The sequence below is a fragment of the Phaenicophaeus curvirostris genome, chromosome 17 (assembly GCF_032191515.1).
Source record: "Phaenicophaeus curvirostris isolate KB17595 chromosome 17, BPBGC_Pcur_1.0, whole genome shotgun sequence".
NCBI classification, from domain to species: domain Eukaryota; kingdom Metazoa; phylum Chordata; class Aves; order Cuculiformes; family Cuculidae; genus Phaenicophaeus; species Phaenicophaeus curvirostris.
The window spans coordinates 1,261,359-1,273,373 of record NC_091408.1 but is presented as its reverse complement, the minus strand read 5'-3'; the positions used below and the strand labels follow the sequence as shown (position 1 = coordinate 1,273,373).

General features: G+C 51.9%; 2 protein-coding genes across 2 annotated transcripts in view; both read left to right on the top strand.

Annotated features, from left to right (window-relative positions):
• The window catches only part of CCDC117 (coiled-coil domain containing 117), a 50,110-nt gene that overhangs the window by 15,783 nt on the left and 22,312 nt on the right, over positions 1 to 12,015 (top strand). The gene's annotated exons all lie outside the window — the stretch shown is intronic.
• Positions 7,505 to 12,015, top strand: part of ZNRF3 (zinc and ring finger 3) — a 69,589-nt gene continuing 65,078 nt past the window's right edge. Inside the window, exon 1 of the mRNA XM_069871423.1 lies at positions 7,505 to 7,793. Within this exon, the coding sequence (XP_069727524.1) occupies positions 7,581 to 7,793 (213 nt within the window). The 5' untranslated portion in view covers positions 7,505 to 7,580. The remainder of the gene's footprint in view (positions 7,794 to 12,015) is intronic.

Below are 12,015 nucleotides of genomic sequence, written 5' to 3'. Positions count from 1 at the left end.
CAAAGGTGGAGTGGCTTTGCCCTCGTATAATATCAGATACAGAGAAAGAAATATGAGTTGAATCTTATCTATTCATGAAAAGGGGGCATAGAGGAGGGAAAGAAAATGGAAGAAGAGGGTGTAGAGAGAAGACAGTTTAACAGGCATAGTCTGAGAAAGAGCTTGTTTGCCCAACGTGCGCCTGAAAACACTTGGAAAGTGGCCCAGGGCCCCCAGCTCAGCAGCTGGAGTATTCCCAGATCCATATCAGTAGCTGTTCCTTGGCCTAAAATGAGGTTATTCCAAACCTGTAATGTTTTTAATGATCTTTGTATTCATTTAACTTGTTCTTAAATTTCATCATTACACACTGGAATTCCAGAGTGCATCTCAAAATTCCACTGCTGTCAGTGTTAAGCTGGAAAGCAACCACTGCCTTTCCACCAGAGACTCTGCTAACCTAGCTGCTGAGTTCATTTTCAGCTGGAGCAAGGCAGGAGCTTCACTTCAGCCATGTTATTCAGTTGTCTGGGGCACTGGCAACACTTCCTTCTAGTTTTAACTGTTCAGGCTTTTTGGGAACATACATGAGGCTCGTGCTGCTCTGGGGACAATTCACAGGCAATGTGCTAATAAAGGATATAGCGCTTTTCAGGAGTCTGGCAAGCCTGGTGGAACAACGACATACCTTGTTTTTGAGCAGAAAGGTGATACTGCCACAGTACAAGGAATTAGGCAGAATCCGCATCTTTGCCTCCTGCATGGAGCTGCTAACGGAGCCACGTGCTGTAGGACGTGACGTTGGCTTTGCTTTCTCTTCACACATTGCTGCGAGCCAGTCCTGCAGAAAGGTGATTTTTTTGCTCAGCTATCATTCCTTCTCCATTAAGACTTATTATTGAGACTCTGCCTCATTGGCCTCTATGGTTGTTTCCAGTGTACCACCAGGAAAGTGTGGAAAAGGCCCAGTGAGTCCAGCTTTAAACCCTGACTCTCTTGCAAGCATCTTACAAATGTGTACCTTGCATTCCAGTTCCTTGTCCTCGTGTTCCACCCACACACGTTACTGGTACCTGTTACTGCCCAGAACTGCAAGGAGCAGTGGGTAAGTCTGCCTCAGCTCTGCCTTAGAGCGGCATTGTGGGCCACCAGCACAGGCTGGAGATTCTCGCTTTGATCATCTTCATGGCTCAGTCCTCTGACTGCTGCTTTTGAGGTGAGGGACGATCCCATCACATTTCTCTTGAGTGCCTCCTGTTGCAACTCTTATTCCAAGTTCTACCTTCAGAACTTCATGCTGGAGTTCTGCCTGTGTTTTGCCCACAGCAGGCAGCATCAGTTGACTCCGGCATCACTTGTCTTGTGATGGAGGTCACATGCCCTCATAGGAGGCTTCTCTGTCTCTCCAGCCCAACAGAATTAGTTCTTTTGTCACCAGAGGCAATGAAGCCTTGCTTCTGATCCGCAAGAGACTGAGGTAACTTAGACAACTCTGAAACTCAAAAATTCTCTGGTCTCAGGGAAGACCAGAATGAACTGACCTGTATAATGTTGTAGCAGTTACAGGGTTTTTTTTGCCAATTTACTGTTTCTCCCAGGAAACTGATGTGCTTATTAAACAGCAGCAGTCTCTGTGTGGAAGCAGTTGCTAATCCCCACTCTCACCTGAAAGGGGGTCTCTCCCACCCACAGTCGCAGGCTGCTGACCCTAAAGGGAGAGCCTACCTGTTTACAAGGACATTCCAGTAATTTGAGATAAAGATCTCTTGATTGGATTTGTTCTGTCAGACTGAGAACCAGATTTGTCTTGCACATTCAGAGACTGGAACACACTGCTCCTGGGAATATAAAGAAAGATGAGATACCCCCACCTCAATAAATGGCAGGGCTTGCTTCCCAGCACCCCTGTGCTACCAGTTCTGTAAAAATCAAACATTACCGGAAAGCTTTGCAAACATTGCTCATGTAAACAGATCTTTACACACAGTGACTGGATGCCCTTAGGAGGATTTATGTCATCTGCCAGGCCCTGAGAGACTCCACCTGGGAATCAAACAGCTTGGATCATCTGGCTAGGGGAGCCAGCTCAGGCCAGGGGCTCTGCTCGGTGTCAAGGAATCCCAAAGGTCAAGGGGAGGTGGTTGTTGTTGTGGTTCAGTGCCTTACTCTGGGGCTTTGCTTTGTTGTTCTGGCTTCTGTTTCCAGCCACCTTGCTTGAAGTTGTGAGCCCATCCCCTCCCTGCACCTCTCTATCCTCAACGCTGTCTTGTGGATTTCCTTTCCGTTTAAAAGGCCTCGCTGGTGGCATCTCAGGTGCTTGGCTGTGGTTGGTCTGACTGTAATACCTGTATCTGCACTGTAGCCCTACTTTAGCTCTTTGCTTCCTAGCTTGGTTCCAAGCGTGGTGTGTCCCTGCATAGATCTCTTCATAGTGCTGGTGGGAAAATGAAGAAAAAGCGAGCTGTGCAGATAATGCAGGGTTTGGAGGTGCTGGAAGATGCGACATTTTAACATAATTTCCAGATGTGATTGAGGTCTTGGCTCAACTAGAGGCTAGAGTTGTGCACTGTGAGCTCTGCCTTTAGATGTGATGTTACTTGAGAGGCATTGTGTCCACCTTTGTAGAGTGGTGGGAGGCACAGGTGAAAGACAAAAGGTAGACATACTGTGCTCATTGAGATGATACAGTGAGTGATGTTGCAGGATGTGCCTGGGCAATACGAGAGAGACAGAGCTTGCTGCTGTGCTGACCCAGAGAGCCAACAGCGTGTGTTCTGGGTTCTGTGTGTGTATGTAACGTGCTGAGCAAGCTGTCTGAGGAAAACAGCCACCTGGTGAAACCTCGCACAACTAAAAGCTCCTTTTCCAGTCAGTTTTTGTGTTTGCACATCCTGGTTCAGAACTGGTGCCTTTACTTGGAAAACACTCTGGGTGGTAAACAACTGCTCTTAGGGAAACACGATGACCACTTCCCACTGGCAGGAGCCAGCTCTTCTCTGGAGCAGTGCCAGCTTCTGGAAGGAAATACCTTCTCTTATTTCTTAGTCATTCCCTAAGCTTTGAAATGTCTTTAGAAGTCCAGAGCCCCTGAGAATCCTGCAACTTTCTTGTTTTGTGATTTTGAAACGATTTCCTTATATTTTTCCGTTGGGTGCCTTCCCCTCGTCCTGCCGTGGGGACGCAGCAGCCTGCCGCCAGCTGTCGTGAGAGACCCGGCGTGGACAGAGGCAGAGGAAAGTTATCAGGAATTGTCCAGTTTGGAATCAGTTCTGTCTCATGGTAGGTTCTGTGTGACCCAAAATGTGAGGAGCCTTGTCAGAATCATCCGTCTCCTGCCTTATACATTTTGGGTTTGCTGAGTGCTCTGTGGGCACAGGGTAACGGCTGCTGGTCGGAGGGATGAGTCCACGATGTTCCCTTTCTGGCAGCCTCATTTCTTTGCTCTGTTAGCACTTGACTTTAGCGGTAACTCTGATGTGAATGGTCAGGGGCAGCTGAAGCCCTTTACACACTAATTAAAGAGATGGTGTGTTCGTACTCAGATGTGGGAAATGCAGTGCTTTAAGGTGATTAATTAAAAGTGCCAGTCAGATCTTGTAACCTAGGTGAGTCTCCAGTATAATAGATAATCTGCGATGAAATAAATAGTTGCTTAACTCACCTTCACGTGAATGCAGCAGCTGTTAGTGTAGCAATTCCTTCATTTTAGCCAGTCCCGGTTTAATAATTTTTTTTGCTTTTAGCAGCCAGAGAGGCTGAAAATCTATTTGTTGTCTCTAATCATAGGAGAACTTCATATCGCTGGGTTTCTCCATTGCAATTAATATGGGCAGCTGATACATCATACACTTTTATCATGTGCTTCCAATTGATTTTGTGTTGTTTACACATTGTTCACTTTAAACAGTGTATTGGTTGAAGCAAGGGCCAAGTGAACAGCAGCTTGCACTGTGCAGTCACTCCAGAAACACTAATTGCAGCATCAAATTAAACAGTGAAGTGTTAGAATTTAGATTGTTTGTAACTATGATCTCCAGGAATAGGCAGTGTGTTATTTACACTGGATGTTTCCTCAATATTATGAGCAAAGAAACTGCTAAACACTAACATGAACACACAAACCTAACAGTATCGAGGATGTAGTGGGGTTGTAGCTGGGAGAAAACGTTTGTATGGATGCGTTTGAGGGTCCTTCTTGCAGAATGAATGGATATTGAGAAGCTTGGAAAATACAGCTCCTTATTTTTTCCAAATTCATTCTGTTCTTACGTGTCCTTGCAGAGGGGGGGTGTCAAACAGTGTATCACAACCATTGCCTAAGGTGATTTCTCAGTAATCTTTTCCGCCTCTGGTGACAGGGCCCTGCAGGAACCCATCACACGTGTCTGTACTGTGTTGCAACTCTCATGTAGACTTGTTCTGTACGTTGGACGAGAGTTTGCAAACAGAAGAGGCTGCAGTTATCCAAATAAGGATATTTTTAGTGCAATTTAACACATTTCAGTTTTACAGGCCTGATTCGTTGTCTTTTCCCTTCAGCAGACAATCACGTGTAGAGAGAGAGAAGGGTTCCCAAATCAGAATGCTTCCCCTTCATGCGGATTTAGAAGACTGCACATTGTTTAAGACCTTAACCATAACTTTTCAAACATTAAGAGGGAATTTGATTCACAATTAATTTTCAGAACTAAAGTTGTGCCTACTCTGTTGGTTAATTTGGATAGCTTCAATGCTAGTTTACTTGGACAAATCGTGTTCCCAAACTCTAAATAGCAGGAGGCAAAGCCGCAGCTGCATAGTACTTTTTTTTAACATAAATCTCCACTGTTTTTTCTTTTTTGGTCTTTAATTGAGCTGACAAGTTACAATAGATTTTACTTTAATTTAGGATAATTGATTATAACGATGGAAACGTGGTTTTCATCAACACAAAACCATTTTGTCCGTTACAGTTGGCTCGCTGTTCCCATCTGCAGTCATAAAGTTCAACTGCATGAAAATGAAAGGCTGTGGGAGGCATCTCTAATCCAAACGGCTGTTTCTGGGGATCTTTTGGCAGGATTTACATGCGGCCAAAGGGCAGAGGAGCTCGGGCTGTTCGAGTCTAGGAGGTCACCTGCTGGCTGCTCTGCCTCAGTGCATCGCATCTCCCTCCCTCAGAGATGACCCAGGAGAGCTGGGGTGGGCTCTGTCTGATGCAGCTTCAGCAACGGAGACTCATCAGGCACTCAGGTAGGTTGGAGTAAAGCTTTGGCTCGGTCCTAAGCCTTTGTTTGTGCTCTGCAGCCTCGTCTCCAGAGGTGCAGGGGAACAGTTTTATTGGTGATGGAAAAGAGCAGACAGGTAGGTGGCTGCGAATTTACTGGGCAAAGGACATCTCTTGTTTCCAGTGCTTGTTAGGCGGTTCGGCAATTTAATTTGCTTCTGAAACAAGCTGCAGGGGTATCGGCATCCGCAGAGCACGGTGTTAAACACGTAGGGAACGTGGGCAGCAGTCTGGGTTACCCGTTACTGAAATCACCTGGAAACGCAGGTGTGGGAAGGTGAATGAGACAAACGGCTCTCCTCAATCCTCCCCGTGGACACCTGGTCTGTGAGGAGTCGCAGGTACAGTTTGCTGTGAAAAGCAGGGTCTTGAGTTTGATTTAAGAAACACATTAGTGAAAAAACTGTGCAGAACTCTCTGGGAGGGTGTCTGGATTACGGTTTGGGTTTGTTTTCCTTTTACATTGCCCCTGCACTGACTTCTTTCTGATTGCACTGTGTGTCCCTGCTGCGACTGAGGCAATAATTGAACTTAGAGACTCAACAGAAGAGGTGGGGACTTCCTAAAATGTTCTCAATTCATGAAACCAGTCATTTATCAAACAGTCAATTTTTATCGTTTGGAGTTGAGTCAAAGCTGTCTCCCTCTAGGCCACTAATCCCAGAGAAGCTTCAGGCCTTTAGTTTGGAATCGCTGAATTTCCTTACAGAGTGCATCTCAGAGGGTTTGCTCCCCAGCACTGTGCTCCACAGCCAGCAAGGGCTCTCCCATCTCACTTTGTCTGATCCCGCTTGCAACTGATTTTTACTTTTAGACTCGGTAATGCCTTGTGTTAACGAGTCCCACACCTCGGTGGTGGGTGCTTTCTGAGACAAGCTGTTCTGCTGGCTGCACCCAGTCCTTGTGGTGCAAGACGGAGCAGGAGACCACGGCCCGTACCCCTTCTCCAAGCCGTCCGTGGGGGTTTCAGGTGGGCGTTATCGGAGGGGCCCAAGAGCCTGTGCTTCCCGTCTCCTCTCGTGGAGGCACCTGCGGAGTCCAGGGTGCGGGACTGGCCATTCCTGCCCTGCACAACCCCGGAGCTGTTGGGAAGGCCCCACACCGGTGGAATGTCGTGTCTCCAGTGGGAACCGGTCACTCTGGCGCTGCGCTTCCCCTGAGCCCTGCAGCGGCCGGGGCTGCATGGGGAACCACCGGGCTTTGCCAGGACCAGACTGGGAGGGGGAGCATCCCAGGCACCGGGAGCTGGTGCCGCACCGGGAAGCGGGAGAGGCACCAGGATCAGGATAAGGCTCAGCACCGGGCCTGGCACCGGGAGCGGCTCCAGCACCGGGAGCAGCAGCAGGGGCAGAATCAGGCCTGCACCGGGAGTGTCCCAGGCACCGGGAGCGGCTCCGGCCCCAGGAACAGCAGCAGGAGCAGCATCAGGCCCAGGCGGGCGGGGCTGACCCCGCGGGGCGGGTGGAAGGGACGCCCGGCCCCGAGCGGCGGGGAGGGCAGGAGCCGGGGCGGGGGGGGTGGAAAGAAACGTGGGGCGGAGAGAAACCGGGGCGGTGGAGGAGGAGGAGGAGCTGCGGCGGGCGGGGAGCGGCGCGGGGAGCACGGACAGAGCCGGCGCGGGGAACGAGGGACCGGGGCGGGCGGAGAGAAGCCGGGGCGGGGAGTGAGGGGCCGGGGAGGAGCGCGAGGAGCCGGGGAGGAGCCTGAGGGGCCTGAGGGGCCGGAGAGGAGCGTGAGGGGCCGGGGCGGGACGCGAGGAGCCGGGGAGGAGCGTGAGGAGCCGGGGAGGAGCGTGAGGAGCCGGGGAGGAGCGTGAGGGGCGTGAGGGGCCAGGGAGGAGCGTGAGGGGCCGGGGCGGGATGAGAAGCCGGGGAGGAGCGTGAGGGGCCGGGGAGGAGCGTGAGGGGCCTGAGGGGCCGGGGCGGAGCGTGAGGGGCCGGGGAGGAGCCTGAGGGGCCTGAGGGGCCGGGGCGGAGCGTGAGGGGCCGGGGAGGAGCGTGAGGGGCCTGAGGGGCCGGGGCGGAGCGTGAGGGGCCGGGGCGGAGCGTGAGGGGCCGGGGAGGAGCGTGAGGGGCCTGAGGGGCCGGGGCGGAGCGTGAGGGGCCGGGGCGGAGCGTGAGGGGCCGGGGAGGAGCGTGAGGGGCCGGGGCGGGCTGAGAGAAGCCGGGGAGGAGCTTGAATGGCCGGGGCGGAGCGCGAGGGGCCGGGGCGGAGCGCGAGGGGCCGGGGCGGGGCGCGGGCGGGCGGCGCGGAGCGGGCAGCGGCGGCAGGAGCGGCGGCCATGGGGCGCTGAGGCGGCCGTGAGCGCGGCCCCGGGGCGGCGCGGGGCGATGCGATGAGGGGCTGCGGGGCCGGCGCGGGGCCGCTGCTGCTCGGGCTGCTGCTGGCCGCGCTGCCGGGCGCGGCGCCGGGCAAGGAGACGGCGTTCGTGGAGGTGGTGCTGTTCGAGTCCAGCCCCAGCGGCGACTACACCACCTACACCACCGGGCTGCAGGGGCGCTTCTCGCGCGCGGGGGCCACGCTGAGCGCCGAGGGCGAGATCGTGCAGGTGAGCGCGGGCGGGACAAGATGGCCCCGGGCCGCACCTGCCCGCACAAAGCCGAGCCCCGGCGCCCCACGTGCGCACAAAGGCCGCGCCGCCCCCCGCGGGGCTGCGGGACCGCGGTGCGGGATGGGGGGGGCCCGGGGGGGACCCTGGCTGGGCCCGGGGCGGGGGGCGGCGCGGGGGGGCGCGGGACGAGCGCCCCTGGCCGTGTCCCGGCTGCGCTGCGGGGCCCGGGGGGGAGGCTGCGGGCCGGGGGGGGGCACGGGGAGGGCCCCGGTTGTCCCCGGGCTGCGGGGCGGGGGCCGCGGGGCGGGCTGTGCGGAGGGCTCCCCGCTGCCCTGGAGCCCCCGGCTGCCCCGGGGCGGCTGTGCGGGGCGGTACAGGGCTGCGGGGAGGCCCCGGGGGGATGCTGTGCGGGATTCTCCCCCGGGTGTCCCGGGTGGAGGCTGTGCAGGATGGTCCCCTGGCCGCCCCGCGCTGTGCGGGGTTAGCTCCAGGATCCCCGGGCGCTGCGGTCCCCGCTCTGCGTCCCGCATCCCCGCGATGGGGTCTCAGGCGTTGCCTCCCCGTACTCGTTGCTCCTACACCAGGTCTAAGCGATCCCTTCACCGCCCGGAGCTCCGTTCCGAGCTGCTCTGGGCGCTCTGGGCAGAGAGATGGGTTGGGGTTTATCGGGGCGCAGCGGTTCCGTGCCGTGTGAGACCCCAAGGTGCTTATCTAGCGCTTTATAGTCACTGGTAATGGTTGACTTTATTTTTTCACCTTGGCTAAGTAAAGAAACATGACTTGAATGGTGTTTTAGTAAGTTTGACTGTGAAACAATTGCCTATAGCGATCCCTATTGCTCATTAACGGCCGAGGAGTTTGTTCGCTGGAGTCCCACTGATGCACACGAATACACGTGTGAGGTTTTGGAAAGCTCACTGGTGGCAAATAAGCTGTGAAAGCAACAGGTGAAGCTCCACAAGCACAAATCCTATCAAAATCAGCCTTTTATTCTTCTCTTAAAGTAAAGAATCCTGCTTTTGAGTAGTTGTTTTCCCAAGCGGTTTGAATGAGGAGGATTTCTTCTGGAAGGTGAAGGGTTGTGAGGATGCGCTGCTGATGTAAGGGTTTATTTATCCTCCCAGAGGAGAGCGGGATGGACCAGTTAACCTGTGTTTCTGACGTTTTTAACAGAGGTGGTGCTCGTGGGGGCTGCAGCAGGCACTGACATCTCCCAGCACGCTGGTGTGTTATCGAACAGCGAGTGTGAGACTTGAAGCTGCGTCTTCGGGGATGCCAGGAGGCTCTGAGGTTCCCCTTGTGTCAGGAGTTGGGGTTCCCAGAGCAGAGGCCCTTTGCTAGGGTCACGCTTCCCTCGGGATGGCAAATGAAAGTGGAGGAAAAACCAGACTGTTTTGTTAAGACTTGGGTTTGCATAAGTGGAGGCACATAACGAGGCCTACAAAGTCCATTTAGTGTATGTGCAGCATCTGCTGTCACCTCCCTCTTCGTACCAGAATAGGCAGCCCTGGAATAGGAGAGACCACAGTGAAAGCTAAATTATGTGGCAAATCTTTTACAGCCGTTTATCTCTCCAAACCTGTTTCATTTATTCATCTGTGATACTGGATAACGTACGTCGGGAACAGGCTGGTTTTTGGTTGTGTTTTTTTTTGCCCAGCTACTGTATATACTATTTTATTTCAGAGAAGGGACTCTGGCAGACGTTGCTTTGGAGCAGCCAGGCTGGATGCCATCAGTAATATTTTGCTCTTGGGATTTTAGGTTACTTATGGCATCTCTTGTCAGTGTCATCCTGCCTTCCTCTCCCCCTGAAAATGAGTTTGTTGGAGCCAAAATTTATACAGGTTTTCACAGCACTATCTTGGCTCCCTGTTCCAGCCAGGCTGGATAGCTGTGGAGCTCCAAAAATCCGCTGCTCTGGATCATCAGTTAATGCTCAGTGAGAGGTTTAGGAAAGGACCACAAAGCTCATGCTGCTAAGAACCTGTTCAGCAGTGGCCGGTGGTCCCGCAAGCTCTGCTTGGGCCAGACACAGCTCGCTCGAGATGGAATACATTTCTCTTTAAATGAAATAATAGAAATTCTTGAAAATCAGACATGCATTAAAGAAAAGATCAAAGGGATGGTGGTTTCGGGACTACACAAAGCTTTGCTTTTATTTGTGTTAACAGCATTGATTACTTATTAGTCTTGGAAGTCTGAATAAAAAAAGAAGAACTGAAGAAAGCATGCGCTTCCAGCTTTTGATAGGTCAAACATTGACTCCTGGGCTGGTTACCAGTCAGACTCCTATCCAGCGGTGTTACGCTGTTGGATTGCTTCTTGTGTTATTGTGAACAAGTCTTATTAGGGTCAAGTGTCTACCAGAATAACTCTTCAGAGAGATGCAATGTTCCTGCGTCTCCTTTCATGTGGCCACAGTTTGTATTCAGCAAACTCATCCTTAGATTGCTGCGTCAGCTGGTCCTTAAACTGCTCGAGGGCCGGACCGTCTCTGCGGCAGCTGGCGTGCTGGGATGTTATGTGTTTCTTGGGGCAATATCCTGGCCGTCAGGATGGTTGAGATTGGAAATTGAAAACTGCTGATTGGAGAATGAAGGTGAAAACAAGACTTTGTTGAAACGTCTAAAATGATATTTTGCTTTAAAGCAAAGTGAGCTCCTTATGGCTGAAACTTCTTGTAGCATTCAGACCAAAAGCTGAGATGTAGTTGGACCGTGTGCTTCGTGGTACAGCCTGACAGTGCTGGGGCAACAAGTATCTCTGATTTGACAGGCAGTGGCTCTTTTGCTCTGAATGAGATTGTGTGGCTTAATTCTGTTTGCACTTGTCAGGATTCTGTTCCTGTGGCTCATTGTGCTTTATAGCTAAGGTGTGGGCATCGAATGTTGAGTTCCTTATGAAGTTGTGGTGGTAGTGGCTCTGCTCAGGTGAGGTGCTGGGAAAAGAGGATGGAATACAGTGTTTGTTTTAAATAGTGTTAAAAGCTGTGATGTTTCAAAACCTTTAAATGACACGCATTCCTCATTGGTAATTCTTTCTTAGTCTCTTGTTTTTCGCTACTCCTGCTGTAGATACACTGTTGAATATAGTAATATGGGTGGGTTATAAATACAGACAATGTTGGAGAAGCAATTTAAGAACACTGTGCCTGTTTTTTCTTATGCAATGTAAGTTTGGGGTTTGGTTGGTTTGTCTCTGCTCGGAAGCCGCAGCAGGGGAATAATTAATGATGTAGTCATTGAATTGAAATGATGCGTAGGTTATATACATACATAGTCGCATATATTTTTTGTGCTCGAAAGTTAGCAGCTTGGGGAGAACAAGCATAACTCAGAGCTTTAAGCTCCAGGAAGAAAAGAGAAATGGGACACTTCCCAAATTCCTGCGTGGCAGTTCCTTGGGGCAATTCTATTGCCCGCCTTCCTTCTTGTGTAGAAGATGGGGAGGCTTGGAACTGGAGGGCAGGACTGTGTGCCCATGCGTCCCTTCCTTCTGCCTCCCTCCCACCCTTTTGTATTTGGACAGCTTTGAACCTTTCCTCTGTTTTCTCAAAATGCCAAAGTTGCCAAAGACTGTGAACTTCTGTCCGGGGGGCTTTGCCCTCTGAAGCATCAGCAGAGCTTTTAACGGCATCAACAGCAGTAGCTCAGAACAACTGTGCAGATCTGTAGGTGTCTGGCAGTGACCAGAGGAGACCGAGTCATGGGGAACGTGTGCGTCCTTTGAGAATGGAAAACAGAAATGTGCATTTTCGGCGTTTTTTGCTGCTTTTTTGTGACTAGGCAGGTTAGGTTTCCTCTTGCTTGAGTGCCTGAAGGCCATTGAAATTGAGGAAGTGGAATTCTTTGTGGCTTTGAGTCACTGTCTTGTTGGATGTTTTCTTTGCCAGTTATCCTCTCGGAATAGGGAGACACCTGCGACGGGGTTTGTGTTAGTTTCCATACCTTAACTGTGGAGCTGTGGCTTACAGCGGTGATCCTGCGGACATCGGGGATAATGCTTTGCTCTGATAAAACTGAGTTCCTGCTACCAGTTTTCTGGGCTTCAGGTTCACTTTGTCATCATGTCCTTGGAGTGAAGTATCTTGGAATTGAGCTGTCTTTGGAACGTGGCACTTCCGTTCTGATGAAAACAAAGATCTGACACCCTGTGGATGCTGAGAATGGGGTTAGGAGCAGGGCTGTTTGGCAGTTACTGTGCTTCTCTGTTTTAG